This window comes from Heterocephalus glaber, unplaced genomic scaffold, assembly GCF_053883595.1.
Source record: "Heterocephalus glaber isolate CG9 unplaced genomic scaffold, H.glaber_assembly_v1.0 deba00000901, whole genome shotgun sequence".
Taxonomy (NCBI): domain Eukaryota; kingdom Metazoa; phylum Chordata; class Mammalia; order Rodentia; family Bathyergidae; genus Heterocephalus; species Heterocephalus glaber.
In genome coordinates, this window is record NW_028258171.1 from 225890 (window position 1) to 241666 (window position 15777).

General features: G+C 35.2%; 1 protein-coding gene and 1 pseudogene across 12 annotated transcripts in view; one reads left to right on the plus strand and one right to left on the minus strand.

The window, feature by feature from the left end:
• Mipol1 (mirror-image polydactyly 1) overlaps positions 1-15777 on the plus strand; it is a 277529-nt gene that overhangs the window by 225678 nt on the left and 36074 nt on the right. For 5 of the 11 annotated variants that reach the window (XM_087208007.1, XM_087208004.1, XM_087208008.1 and 2 more), the window contains one exon: positions 7867-10468. The exons of 3 other annotated variants lie outside the window; for them this stretch is intronic. In XM_087208007.1, the coding sequence (XP_087064133.1) occupies positions 7867-8239 (373 nt within the window). In that variant the 3' untranslated portion in view covers positions 8240-10468. Of the gene's footprint in view, positions 1-6439; positions 6471-7866; positions 10469-12914; positions 13186-15777 lie in introns of those variants that run through there. 3 more of the 11 variants (XM_087208005.1, XM_087208014.1, XM_087208015.1) reach the window with 3 other exon arrangements.
• Positions 447-4553, minus strand: LOC101706407 (iron-sulfur cluster assembly 1 homolog, mitochondrial pseudogene; annotated as a pseudogene). The gene has a single exon (XR_015450060.1). The product of XR_015450060.1 is annotated as an iron-sulfur cluster assembly 1 homolog, mitochondrial pseudogene (transcript).

Here is a 15777-nt window from a genome sequence, read left to right on the forward strand (position 1 = left end):
ACAAAAAAAAAAGAATAAGAGAGAGATACACACAATGGACTCATTGTTTATAAACTAATTACAGATATAACATCCCCATCACTTTCACCATATTTTGTTCATTAGATGTAGACCACACCAAAGGGAGAGGTGTTACACAATGGCATCACCATCAGGCAGGAATCACTAGGAGCCATGTCAGAAGCTGCCTTCCACAAAGCTTATAAAAAGTTAAGCTACATGTATTGGACCTTGGGTAGCTGGATATTGGTGGTCTGTAAGACAATCAGTTAATGATATTGTTTCATGAGCAGTGACATTTGTAGGCAAATGCACAATCACAGTCTAACCTTGGGACACCATCACAAATCTCTGAAAATCTACAAGATCCTGGCTAAAGAAACCAAAGGTCATGGGAGGGTCAAAACTTCTAAAGAAACCACAGCTTGAGCCAAAATTAAGTACCAATAAGCATGCACATTCTGACAATGATAGATTCTTAAATTATGTGAAGGCACTTAGAAAATTCCTTATTTCTTTCCTTCTCCAATTCAATTACTATCTTAATCAAGTAAGTACAATACACCAAGCACTGAGGTAGACATTGGGAATTACTGGTGAATAAAATTCAAGGCAGCAGCACCTGCTATCGCTGAGCTTACAGTCTAGCAGGAGACATCAACAAATGTACAGCAATCATAACAGGAGAAGTGTGTGGCACTGTGGGGACACTTAAGAACACTTGTCTCAGATTTGGATGAGTCAGAAAAGGTTGTCTAGATGTGAAAAACATATGCATCATTAAATCTTTGTATTGTTAGTTATCTTTGTATTGTTAGGTATCTTAATTGACTATTATAATATCCCATAGGAAAAAATTCTAAAATTGAAGATTAGCCCCTCAAAAATAATTTTTAAATACTGAATTTGATATAGTATATGCATAGTTTTATTCACCTATTGAATAATGTAGAATCTAATCAGATCCATAACCTTCATTTAAATATCTTTTGTATATGCTGGATGTGTTTCAAAATTTTCCAAATACAGGATTATACAGAAACCATGGTGTACAGTCCCTTTATTACATAATACCTTCAGTTGTTCTGGAGAAGCACCTGGTAATCAGACAAATGTAATGACACATCTGAATTGTTGCCCTAAATCAGATCATGTTTTACCTCTAGAGGAGTTTGCAGCAAACTTATAAAAATACTTGTGATTTTTCAGAGCTTTCTAGACTTTTTACATTAAAGGATTATGAATATAGCATACTGTTCCATAAAAATATAATGAGATCTGATAAATTAACAATAAAGATACCCAATGGAAATTTTATGTGGTACCTATAATATCAATCGCTGAAATTAAGAGGAAGAATCTCAGTTATATCTATTCCTCTTTTATGTTGTATTGAGCATGCTTTAAGGCTGGAGAGTATCAGTGGGAAAAGGGTATTCCTGGGCTTCCTTGTCACAGTATTTCTGAGAGATTACAGCATATCAAAAGTTACTTAAGTTGAGGGCCAGGTTGTAGCTGAGTGGCACAGCGCAAATGTGAGGTCCTGAGTTCCATCCCCAGTACCAAAAAAGAAAAAGTTACTTAAGTTATATGGACAGAAGAATCACAAAAACGTGATAAATACTTTTAAAACATGAGGTTTTGTTTTTGTTTGGTTTGGTACCCGGAATAGAACTCTAGACCTTGCGCTTGTGAGGCAGGCGGCAGAACCACTAAGCTAAATCCCTGGCCCGAGTTTTATTTTTAAGAGGCCAAATTTTAATTGTTAACTCAGTGTCTATGTGCAAAGTATGAGTGAATCAATAATTATATTCATGATAAATTCACATAAAATTAGTGCTGTAGATTATTTGGTCCAGATATCTGTTAAACAGGACAAACAAAGGAATTCAGCTACTGTAATTCATAAGAATCAACTTTCACAAAAGTATGTATGTCATCTCACATAGTATGTCAACCCCAGGAATCAATAAACTAAGCAACGAAAGGAAGCACTTTATAAAGAAAAGTTGGAGGCCTGGGCTTTTACCTCAGTGGTACCCACACCTGCCTTGCAAACACAAGATCCTGAGTTGGATCCCCGGTACCAAAAAAAAAAAAAAAAGAAAGAAAAGTTGGTGTTAGATTAAATAAAAATGTTAGGTTAAAATATTGTTTTAAAATTTTAGCAGCTGGACTTAGGAACCACAAAGTATATGTGTATTGAAAATTTTAAGAAAAGAGCCCGTGTTCTGCTTCATTACTACTGCTGTGCTCAAAGGAGTCATTGTAGGCTTGTTCCTGCTCAAAATAAAACTAATATGATCTCCATCAGATTACAGAGAAACTATTAAAATGTTGACCAGGTGAAAAAACCAGACCACCATTTACCTTCACTGACTGCCTTGGAGTGCAGAGCACGTGTCACCAATGTGGATAGGGAGAGGCAGGTATAGTGGCCCCTCTCTCCTGCCCCACAGAGTGGTGTTAACAAAAGCTCTCCAGCTCTCCTGGGCTTGTATTTCCTCACATAAAATGACATGCATGGGTGGGCTACATGGCTTTTAAGAGGTTTTCCAATTAAAATGATCTAAGTCAGCTCCATTTTGAAGAGATTTGTAGAATAGCAAAATAAATTATTTGGGGAAAAAATCCAAGGTGAAACATTTCTCTCTTTTTGATACCATTACTGAGAACTACTCTGTACTAACTAGTTCAAGGAAATCTTTACTTGGCACCATTGAAGGATACACAAATAGGTATCTAATAATGACATTTTGAAAAAAATGTAAAAAGATCATGTCAAGTTAGGTGCAGTGATGCACACTTGTAATTCCAGTGACTTGGGAGTCTGAGACAGAAGGATTGTAAGTTTGAGGCCAGCCTTGGGGCAACATAGCAAGAACGTGTCTGAAAGAGAGAAAGAGAAAGAAGGAAGGAGAGGAGAGGGGAGGGGAGGGGACAGAAGGGAAGGAGATCTAATGAGTACATTCCTTCTAACTCATTTCCTGAACTCTTACCAGGAAGGCAGTTTTCATGAAACTGGTTCTAACAGAAAGGATGCAAAAGAGTTAAGTGCAGGGCAGGATTTTTTTTCCTTTATAGAACAGTGATCCAAAGAGGGCAATGGCTTCTCATTTTCTGCCTCCTACAGAAAATACAAATACCAAAATACCATTTCTTCTGGAATCTAACTCACTGGCTTCATTTGCAAAATGCACCAGGTTATTTTCCCCACAAGGCTGCCACACATTCTAAACCTTAAGCACATAACAGTCACACAATGTCCTCAGTAAACTCCAATGCTTCCATGAACTTTCCTGGAGTTTATAGCCAGAGGAGTCCTGAGGTTTCAAACACTAAAAGTTTTCTCCACAGCCGCAAGTTCCTTTGATGTTTGATTTATAGAAGCAAACTCACGGGATAGTTTGTTTTCAACATAGTCCATCTCTGATCCTAAAATCTCCGCTGTTCTCTCTTCTGATGAACATTCTGATTTCACCTTGAACAACTTCATCATCAGAATCTCCTTTTGTTTGTGTATGCCACAGTGTAGGGATGACTCTGTACAGCCTGGTTCAGACACTGACTTGCAAACCTGCCCGCTTAGGCTTAAGAACCTGTCTTACCTTGTTTACTGCAGAAGGCCTCAGGGTGGGGGCAGCTGAAGTGGGCTGGAGCTTTCTCCATCTCACAGCCTGGACTAAAGAAGACAGCATCTTCCCAAACCCACCACTGGGGTACCACAAGGCAAATCTCAGTTCAGCTGCATTTCTAGAACATAAATTTTAATAACAACAAAATGTTAGCCTCTCTAAGCTCATATCAAGCCCCCTCTGGTCAGGGTAGTGGTTTATATAGTACTTTATAATACTGTTTGATGTAGTAACTTTGTAGACCAGGCCAAGTTTATTATGATGATCTATGAAACTGGGAGCTTCTTACAGTATTTCACCATTTTCCAAAACTTTATTTCATGGCTGTTAATTTTTCTCCAGAATTTCAGAAGTTAGTCAGATTTTCTTTTTAATAAGGTGCATATTCACTTCTTAGTTGGGTTAAGTAAAAAGTCAAATGCCAACAAAGACTTTTCTGAAAGATGCATTTGTAATTTTCTCTGCAAAAGATGTCCTTAGAAGGCTTGACATGGGCCTCGGTGATAGAGTGCTTGCCCTGCTCAAAATAAGAAAAAGATCTTTTTATTACAGGCCCTAAGTAGCTTTTGAGGGATGAACTACCAAAGGAGAACACAAGATACTGACAGTTAAAATTATTTAGAGCTGTGATTCCTCATTGAAACCAAAACAGAGATATTTTGACCCCTCCCCACAATTTCATTCTTTACAATTTAGTGAATATAATCTCTGTTTTTGTGAAGCACTTTGCCAATTCACAAGTAATAATTTATACTATGTGCCCAACAAAGATAAGGCAAATGTGTGAATCTTCATAGTACTAGAAAAAAAATAACTGAAATTTCAGCCTCTTCAAAGATATCGGCTTCCCTAATGTCTTAGCCACCTCTGTGTTGCTGAACCAAAATGCCTGACAGAACATATGCTTGACATACACGATGAACAGGAGGAAAGGTTTGTTTTACCTCACAGTTTCAGAAGTCTCATTTCATGATGGGCTGGCTCCAAGGCAGAAACACCATGGTGGAAGGCAGTGGTAGAAAAAAGCTGCTTACCTTGTGGCACCCAGGAAACAGATCAGGAAAGAGGCAGAGTGAGGGGAGCCAGGGAGCAGACACAATCCCCAAGGTCACGCTCCCAGGACTCACCCAGACACACCTAGAAGTGTGTTTCACTAATCTCTTAGGCCTCTCTCAAGCCAATCAAGTTGACAATCAAGATTAACCATCACTTCTAGAGACTTTCAGAACTATAAGCACTATTAATTTCTGATCAATATACAGTAAAATATTGTAAACATACAATATGAAGGGTGTGTGGTATTTGTAGTCCAGTGGTTGTTTGCATGTTTAGCATTTACAGCACCCTGGGTTAATCCCAGCACCAGAACCAAAATAAAACAAAAAATATAATTTGAATCTTAAAAAAATTACTCTATACATAATACCTTTTATAGACTAGAGTGCAAGTTCTGCAAGAAAAGAACTTGGATTCTTTTTTTTGTTGTTACAGGAATCAAACTCAGGGCCTCACTCTTGCTAGGCAGGCACTGTGATGCTGAGCTACATCCTCAGCCTTGGAATTTTTTTAATTTACTGTTATAAGTGATAGTATAAGTGAACAGCCTTCCTCAAGCATATTTTTGTATACTTCTTTTGATGCTCTATAGGATAAATTCTAAGAACTGAAATTTAAGATTTGGAAAATATGTGATTTTGAATTTTAAATATTGCCAAATTGTTCTTTTAAAAAAGAAAAAAGAACTCACACAAACAACTAGTAATCTGTAAGACTCTTTACTTCCCCAAGCCTTTGCCCTATTTAGTAAGTAGTCAACTTCCAGTCTGACAGATGAAAAATTGTGTTTCATTTTAGTATGTATTTCTTTAAAAATAAGCTTAACCATTTTTATATTCATATTGATAATATGTTTTCCTTTTTATGTGAACTTCCTCTTGATGGCCTTTTTCCGTTTTTATAATCTACTGTGAATTTTTATTGATTTGTAAGAACTCTTTGAATAGTAAATAAATTGGTTTTTATTATATATACTGTAAGCATTTTTGCTGCATATAACTTTTCTCATGTTATTTTTAACAATATTTTATTTCTTTTATAGTGTTGGGTTTATTTGTCAAATTGCAGTATTTTATGATAAATAAGGCAGCTTGCCTTCTTTTGAGTTGGTTCTTTAAGGTTTATTTTTATTATTATTTCTGATTACCTAAAAACCATTTAAATTATTTTTAAATGATCTTTGTGTACTTTTTTCTTTAAATAAGGAGTTGTTTTTATTAATTAGAAGTCCAGAAGATAATAGTTTTCATACTTTAATGCCAATTCAGATTAGTTTATCTTAGCAAATAAGCTATTTAGTCATAGTTCTTCAGCCATAAATCTCCTCTTCCAAAGCAAACATCCTTCAAGGATAAAACAAACAGGATCAAAACATGATGAGAGGTCTGAACTCTCCAGTGCTAGACTGGATTCATTTGGGTGTGGGAGATTAAAACAAAGCACCTGAGATAGCCTTGACTGTAAAAGGAAACCTGTCTCTTTCAGTTCAAATAATTTTTAAAATATTCTAAATACTATTGACTTAGAAGATTTTTAAGATCTTGATTTATTATGTTTTAAAAAATGAAGTAAGTAGTTCTTTCCTATTTGTGAACCATATGTCCTTTCCTTCTGGGGAATTTCTAGCTATTAAGAAGTAAAATTTTTTAATTAATGAAAAAAAGTAAAATTATAAAACCTAGATAGCATATATACTTCACATAAATCCCACAGCCATATATAAATTTTAAACTTCATTTTTTTCTCAGGTTTATAAGATCCTGAAACCTGTGGGAAGATCAGCAAAAATTAAGGGAGAATGAAAAGAGTAAAAAAATGGTTGCATTTTTCTCTTTTAAATACACGCTTGCTTTTTACTTTTAATAGTTATGTATACATGTTTATCTTGATTTAGAGAAATATCAAATAACATTTTGATTGGATAAATATATAGAAATACTTATTTTATTTACTATGTGTATTTTGCAGATTACTAAAGCAATATAAATTAATCTTAGATTTCAAAATTAGCTAAGCAACAACGTATTTATAAAATATTTTCATACATTAAGTACAATTTTATAAACTAATTGTATCACCTGATGTATTATGACATGTCTTTGAAAAATGATGTATTTATTTCATTATGTCTATTCTTTCACTAATTTAAAGAGCTTTAAATCGCTTATATAGTTGTGCTATCACTTATTTAACTAATTTATTGTTACTGGTTAGTTGTTTTGAAATACCACTGCAGTGAACATGCTTGCAAGTGCATATTTGTCCATATCTGCAATTATTACAGAAGGTACAAATTTATGAAAGTGAAATTGTTGTGCACTAAAGAGTAATTACAATTGTTAGAAAAGGGGCTAGGGATGTAGCTCAGTGATAGAGTATGTGCTTAGTATGTGCAAAGCCCTGGGTTCAATCCATAGCACAAAAAGAGGGAGAGAGGGAGAGAAGTGAGGGAGAGAAAAGAGAGGAAGAGAGGAAGGGAAGAAGGGAGGAAGGGAGGGAGGCAGAGAAAGGAAGCACAACGAGGCTATTTATAAAAATACCATTAAAAGCTGTAGTTTTTTTTTTAACTCTCAGAATATGGAAAAGAAAAATAGAGTGAAGGTTTTTTTATACTAATATTTTATTTTGTCTCTAATTATAAAATATACTATCATAAATACTTTCTATGGTAAGAATGTCTAAATTTTAAACTATAATACATATATCTGTATGTGTGGTACAAGTAGTGAGAAAATTTATTCAAAAATTCCTACACTTTCTTATATTTTAATGTTATTTTATAACCTCAAAGATACTGGTCCATAACAGAGCAGAATAATGGGTAGGCAGAAGGGGCAGAGTGTGTGTCCCGTCAAAGGACTGCCCAGAAGTTATCTGAGTAGATTGAGAAAGGTTAGGAAAGAGTTAATAACTTGCTTCAGGATAATAAATCATCTCTGCTCAGTAAGCATGTCAGCATAATGGACCAGCACTTTTGACAAATTAATGTGAATTATTTAAATGTTTGAGTGTATGAACATAGCCTTACAAGCATTACCATTTGGAAGGGGTTTTTTGGCAACAAGATGACAATTGTGAATAAGATGAACTCTTTCCATTTGTTGATTACAGTTTGCAACACTTTTTCTCCTGGCTATCTCATGGTAAGCATAAATACAGAAGGTTTTTTCCTTAGGCTGACTACTTGCTGTATGGAATTAAGAATATTTTATCACTTTTTGGAAAGAAGGGATTTAGTGGAAGACATGGACCAGTGGAAGAAAAAGAAAAGCAATAAATTTGGGTTTTATTTTCATCTCTGCTACTGTTATGACAAGATATTGAGAAAGCTCGTCAAAAACATTGCATCATTTATTAGCACTGTATTAAACTTGGTGAGATATTTTAAAGGTATGCTATACTTCCCTATAAACAAGAAGTTTATAGCATTGGCATTTAGATTTTTTTCAGATACTGCTACATTGAACATACTGTACAGTACGTACTCTAAATATTTGAAGAGGACACAGATTCTGGCAAGTAGAATCATGGAGTTAAAAAGAATCTAGTAGTCTTCCTCATTCATTTACTGTTTCATAGAATAGACTGGTGCAGAATAACCTGTTTGTTGTTCAGTACAGATAGCACAAGAGAAGAAAGGCTCCAAGAAAAATGAATTGGGCCCTGGAGAACGGGTGAGATATAAATGAGCAGAAAGGAAAGAAGAGAGGTTAATAAAGATGAGAGCAGCAGCATAAGTGAGGCAGAGCCCCAAGTGCAACTGTAATTTGAGAGGAGACATCAGAAGTCAGCCTGGCAGGAGCAGAGGTTCCTGTGGAATGGCCTCAAATAGGCAAGGCTTGGCTGTATTACTGACAGCCTTCAAAGTATGCACAGATGTTTAGACTCATGTGATAGGGAAAAGTAAGTCATAGTGGAGTTTTTAAAGCAACAATGATTGCTTAATGAGAATAGCATTTTAGGAACATCAGTCTGCCCCTTAGCATCAGATGATTGACACTGGTTAGTGGTAGAGGAAAAGTACTGGCTAAAAAGTGATTATAATAATATAAGATAGACAGCTGTGTGCTGCTGTCCACTGGTAGAGCTGAGAATAGGAGAGATTCCTATCAGAAACACTAGAGAGAAAATATGATTTGGTGACCAAAGCAGTGAAGGGTAGAGAAGTTAGTATTTTAAGGTTTTCTGCCTAAGAGATAAGAACAACACAGTGCCATTAATAGAATGTCTTTAGTTCAGTGCTAAGAACTAATTTCATTTTCTTTTTGTGTAACCCTAACTTACAAACTTATGAGAAAAAATATTAAGTTGAATTTAAGAACAGTATTGCCAGGTGGCAGATATAAAATTCATCAAAACTGGCTTCCAGAAACTGAACTGCCAAAGAAGAGAAAGGCTTCTATGGATTCTTCTGTGGGAATAATAGAAATACCCATGAGAATTTCTCTGGAATGATAGCAATTTAGATTATATAACCCCATTTCCCACATAATTAAACTCTTTCTGTGGAGTTTGGTGCTAAAAGTCAGAATGTCCAAAGTTATTCTGAATCATAAAGATTATTTTTAAGAGCTGTATCTCAAGCCATTCAAAGATAGGCCAAATGTCAAGGCTGCAGTGTGAGGTGCCATTCTTCAAAAGGCAATATGTAACTCCTGCACTGGGCAAACAGCGGAGAATTCCTGAGCTGATGGCATTCAAACTGGGAAGAACTGTCTGAACCAGCTTAGTGTGTGAATATTTAAAAGCCCAGATCTAAGCAGGTGAAAGGAAAATGTAGGGAGAATTTTACTAATTATTTTATTTTCAAAAGCACAGGATGAAATGACCAATTAGCAAAGATTTACAGCGACTGTTCATTAATGCTGTCTAGGTGATTTATTCAAAAGAATAACACAACACATACCAAGGTAGATACTGCATATTACCCAAACTTAAACTAATCTAAGGAAAAATAACAAGAAATTACAATGTTCTTATGTCATGCTTTGTATGGTATTGGAAAATCCTTTAAGATTTTACCAGGAGGCAAGTTTGAGGCTGTTCTTTTTACAACCAGATAGAAATTGCTTACCAATTAAGACAAACGAATAGTTTTTACTGACTTTACATAATGGCTTCTGGAATTCTGTAAATCCTAATAACTATAAATATAGGAAGCCTTATGATCTTTGCTTCTATGTGTATTGTTAACATTACAAACGCTCTAAGTCTAAAATCATATGAATGAACTACTCACTGTAAGTAAATTTGAATGTAGATATAATTCATATTTAAGATTATTGTGCATATAAGATTATTAATGGAGTGTAGTAAATAGCACCCTGTCAGCTGAAAAGAGTTAATGTGTTCCCATGTCACTAAATTGACTACCAAAGAATAATCCAGGTACTGAGAATAAAGCTCATTAATCCCTAGCTCTAACACTTTAACACATGAAAGAAAAATGTGTCTGATTTAATTTCAAGTCATCTGTAGTACTCAAAAAGTATTAACTGTGAAGTGAATGGATATTAAAGAATGGAAATTGCATTTACAAGAGGCCTATAAAAATCAAAAATCAAAGAAAAAAGAAACTTGAAATCCTAGTCTCTCTATGCATCCAGAATGCTTTGACTGTAAAGTACAAAAATGTTTGTAATGAATGTTAGTTTTGAGATAAAAATATAAATCTTTTCCATTGTTTATTGTATGTGGTATAGGCCTTTAGAACATTTCCTTTATAGATTGTTATGATGGCAGTTGTAATTAAATAAAGCATTTTTTTGTTGAGTATATACCACAAATTTCAGATTGCCTTTTCAGAGTTACGTTATTTTAACTAAATTTTGATGGTTTAGAAAGATGTCTTTCCTCCAGAAAGAAGCAGTGACTCCCAAATGTCTAAAACTGTCATTAATTATACTTCAGACTCCTACTTATTGTGTACTTGTCTTGAAACCAAGGGTCAGTTCTCCATAAGGGAAAAGACTTAAGGACAATGTAATTGTACTTTAAAAACAATATTTAAGAAAGAAATAACTTGTCACTTAATTTTTAACAGAAGATACTCTTAAGAGTGGAGATATTTTAAATAAAACAGTGATACAACAAACAGTCCATTTTAGGCAAAAAAAAAATTTAAAAACAATTTTCTATGAGCCTTCAAATATCTTAAGCAGCTGTTCATTATGGATTGTCCTAAAACAGTGATGGTGAACCTTTTAGAGACTGAGTGCCCAAACTGCAACCCAAAACCCCCTTTTTATCGCAAAATTCCAGCACTGTAATTAAACCTAAATACTAAGGTTTTTGTTTAGAAAAAAATAATTCATACATTAGCATCTCTTGTCTTTAAAGAAAAACAAATAACATGTGTGCCATAGGTTCACCACCACTGTCCTAGAAGTTAGGAACAGGGGCAAAACAGACACCAGAATAAGGAAAAAAAAGAGGAACATTTCCACTAATCAACAGCCTTTTTTAAAAAAATATTTTATATACCCTCTTCCCATTCTTAGAAATCAAAAGAATCTTAAGTAGAATAGTTAAAATGATTATTAGTTTCCTTTTCTCACATCCTTTTTATGCCTGCTTAGTTTTGACTGATCCTCTTACACACACAAGGTGTATAAGCAGTCTACACCATGGCAGTTCTTTCCCTCTCTCTCTCTCTCTCTCTCTCTCTCTCTCTCTCTCTCTCCCCCCCTGTTTCTCCCTCTCTCCCCCTCTCCCCCTCTCCCCCCCTTACTCTTCCTCTCTCTATCTGTCCTTCCCTCCCTACTCTTTCCCTCCCCTGATAAATTATGAAATCACAAAGAACTGAAGATGCTGGTTTTCAGAATCAGTAATTCATATCAGCTAAATTTCTCCTCATGCAAAAGAATAACCTTGGCTTTGTTCTCAGAGTGAAATTTCCTCTTTCCTGCCAAGCCCCACAAACTCTGTCCATTGAAAATGGGAGAAATCTATTCTCTTCAGATAATTATCATTGAGTGTTCTACAAAGACCTTTAACTAAATAAAAATATTTACTATAAATCTTCACACTGAGAAATGAACTCTTTAAAAATTTTAAAACCTACTTTTAGGGGTGATCATTGAAATTTCAATGCATTCCTTTAGAATGTACATGAAAATACTCTTTTTTCCCAGCTTATGTATAATCATATATAAAATATATTTATAAACAGGATCTTACTGATTTTTGAAATCCTGTTCTGCTAGTTACCAAGTATTCAATGATGAACAAAATATACATTGTCTCTACCCTTGTGGGGCCTCACAGACTTGGTACTAGTGTTGAGTTTTCTTAGAAATCATACATAAGATTTAAACATCTTCTGATAGGCAAAGTGAAAGACCCAATAAAAGTATAACTTGATCTTAATCTATTATCTCAGTCACTTTTTGATGTTAAGTTAGGGGCTTAAGAAAAATAGTTCCATTATCTTCTGTTAAGTACAATACTTTCCTAATAGTACCATCCACTGCACTACTGTTGCCATAGACTAAGTAGAATCCAATGGACAATCTAGACATGCATGTTACAGTCTTAATTAAGCCCTGGGTAAATTATATAAAGTTACTCTTTTAAATAAAAAACTTAAAATTATGTTAGAGATACTGTAAACAAGGAAATACAGTATAGCTCTAATTCTTCATATTCTAATTTTTAAATAGGGTTGGTAGATAAATAATAAATATCTAATAAAAGTCTTTTTCATCAACATTATCTCACAGTGTTATCTAGACTGTCCTTGAACTCACAGTCCTCCTGCCTCAGCCCCCTGCATGCTGAGATTACAGGGGCATGCCACCATGTCTGACAAACTAATATATCCTGATTTCAGAAGTCATTTGACAGACAAAAATATCTTTGTGAGTAAGATCCAGAAGTGATTGGATAATTCAGAGAAACCACAGCTAATTAAATAGTAATACATAATACACTCTGTAGGGTTGGCTCTAAGAGAGAGGTTTCTCCCTTATCCTTGGTTCTATCCTTGATAGACAAATTTTAGGATATCAAAAGATATTAATTTCTGGGGAAATGTACTACCATTTACCAGGGAAATCTGATAGAAAGTCTTACATTTATGATCAATACTATAGTGGAATAAACATAGCCACAAATGTTTGCAGCTTCTTCTGTCAAGAGAAAGAATCTGTTTCTCTACCACTTGAATCTAGGCCAGTTGTGACTCACTTTGACCATTTTTTTTTTAAATGTGATGTTTTACAGCTTCTGAACAAGGACTTGAGAAACTTCACTGATTCCAATATTATCCTCTTCCTAGCCTGTGCTCACTATGTTGGAAAATCTGGACTACTTTACTTGAGAATAAGATATCACTTAAAGAGGGAGCCCCAGCCAGAAGGCAGAACTATCAGGCATGTGACTATCTCCAGCTGAGTACAGCTGCGTGGGTGATTCCAGGGGAGACTGGCAGCCAGACTGCCCAGCTGAGCCAAGCTGAAATTGACATGATTAAATAAAGTAGCTGTTGTTTCAAGCCTCTAACTTTTGAGTGGTTTATTATGAAAAAGTAAGTAGCCAATACAGAAATAGTAATTGCATCTGCCCAAAAAAAGGAAAGGCTTCGCTTGGCTTTACAGGCAAAGCAGGCTGGAGTGTTAGTGGATGAATCATTTGCCCACAGCTCAGTGTAAACCTCCAGTGAAACATGGCAGCATTAAGATAGAAGTAAATTTCCAGATCAAGGGAAAGATAGGTCCACTTTCTTTTGTAGTTATCAGACTGGATTATTATATGGGAGTCAGTATTTTAAAGATACCAGGCATGCTAGAGTACATGCACAGAGAATAATGAATGATGGTGAATAGTCTGCAACTTTAATATACAAAGCCATTTGAAGACTTTGAAGTATTAGTCTGGAAAAATAAGACATGATAAAAACATGATAATTCTCTTTTAACATCTTGAAACTACCTCATACAGGAAATCAATAAGGTGATGACTTAAAACTGTTAATGGAAGACCTAAGGAGACAGATTTTCTATTAAAATTAGGGATAATTTTCTGTCTGTGTAATTATTATTTGACTCCTCATTCTCACCACTTTCTATCAATTCTTATTTCTGCTTTATTCACCATGACTTTTCATCCCACTCTCCCATTTTCTTCTACCTTTACCTTTTCACCTTCAAATCCTTTCTGGTCTTTCAAATGTGACTGGTAGTCTTCTTTTCTCAACTTCATTCTCTTCTTGTTTGATATTCCCTTATTTCTTATGTGTACTTTTGTGAGCATATATGTGTGTTCATATTTATATGGCCATGACTTTATATGTTCAGAAATATGTATATGTATATTTTATATGAATCTGTGTGCATCTTAATCTATATTTATATCTTTCAATTAGTTATGGCTAAAACTAAACATGAAGTTTTTTATTTCATTAGTTACAATTTCTTCATGGGGGAATGGGTAAGCCCCATCAACTACCTGTCCTCTTCCATACAATTCTGTGCTTCTTCTCTCTTATCTTTCTTTCCCTCCTCCATTTCCTTCTGATCTCAGCTCTTTTCCATCTGCTTTCTGGAACCTTCCTTCCATTGTTAATACCTCATGTCTGTCCCCAACTTCTGCACTGAATACATCACATTCATATTTTAGTTGAAATGTAAACTGACAAGGGACACATCTCTACCAACTGCCTACTGCACACTAGTCTTTCCCTCGATACGCATAAAATAAGACACATAGTTCTTTTGTTTCCCCATTGGTACCTTCATATTTGTGCATCCATGTAAAATCCCTTGTTCCTTTATGGTTTATATCATTCAGCTTTATTGCTCTTTTTAAATGATTTCTGCTGATCTCCCGATCAGTGCCATCCATTTAGTATAAATTTGAGGCATCTGGTTTAGTGTCTTCCTTTCTACTTTATCTTCTGTATTCACGCTGAGAAACTTCAGCATCATTGTCAGTAATCACTCTGCCTTATTCTTCTGCCTCTGGAATGCTAATAACCTTTACCTCTTCTCAACCTCAGTTACTCCCTCTGGATCAGAAAATTTATACCTCTGCAATCCTAAGATCAAAATTACTTCTCTGAAAACAACCACAGGATTGAACCTAGGGCCTTCCCACTGAGTTAAATCCCAAGGCTGGCTCAAGCTCCTCCCACCCCCTGTTTCTTAGCTGTGCTCAAACTTGGAATCCTCCTGGTTCATCCTCCTAGAGTGCTAGGATGACAGGCAAGTGCCACCACAGTTGGCTCTACCCTTTTTAGTGACAACAGATCAAGAGATCCAGTCAATTACTCCCTCCATTTTCTGCCTAAACTCAAAGCCCTTTATATATCTGTGTTCTTCTCTACATAATCTGAGTTCTAGGCTTAATCACTGTTTCCCCAGGACATTCAGTCTGCTACATCCTTGTCTTTCTCAGCCCACTCGCCATAAAAAGTCATAAACTCTGAAGCACTAATTAAAATTTTCCCTCCTATCTCTACACCCAATATATAGAACTGGTGAAGGGTTATAATAACTATGATGGTCAAAGTGTTCTACAAAATTATAGACTCTAGTTGTAACAGGTTATCAGTCTACCTAACAGTCTTTTTACATAGCCCTCATCTCCCTTTCTTGTATTCAACCCTTAATGTGGTTTTCCCTCATCTGTGCTTTCAATAGAGACCTGTGTCTCCTTCTCCATGGGAAAAATGAAACTAGCAGGCATGATTTCTGTCAATTTCCTTCTCCATGCCTACAAAATGACCCACAGTTGTATTTATCCTACCTCTTTGAACCTCAAAGGAAAAGTTTTCCAGTCATATTCTCAAAGATCATGCTTATGGTTCCATCCTCTGAGATTCTTCCTAAAAAGGTTTCATTTTTTTCCCCACATATGTTAGTCTCTTTCCATATCTCCTTTTCCATGATCTATAAATATATTTAATTCTTCTCTATATAACTGTGGTCCTCTCTATATTCTAGCCAATCTCTTAGAAAAATCTGTTCTTCGTCTTCACTTCTTTACCTTCCACTCATGCTTAATCCTACTTCCATCAAACCACTAAAATTGCACTAAAAAACGTTATTATTTCCTGTCAATCAAATGGACACTTTTCACCTTGAAC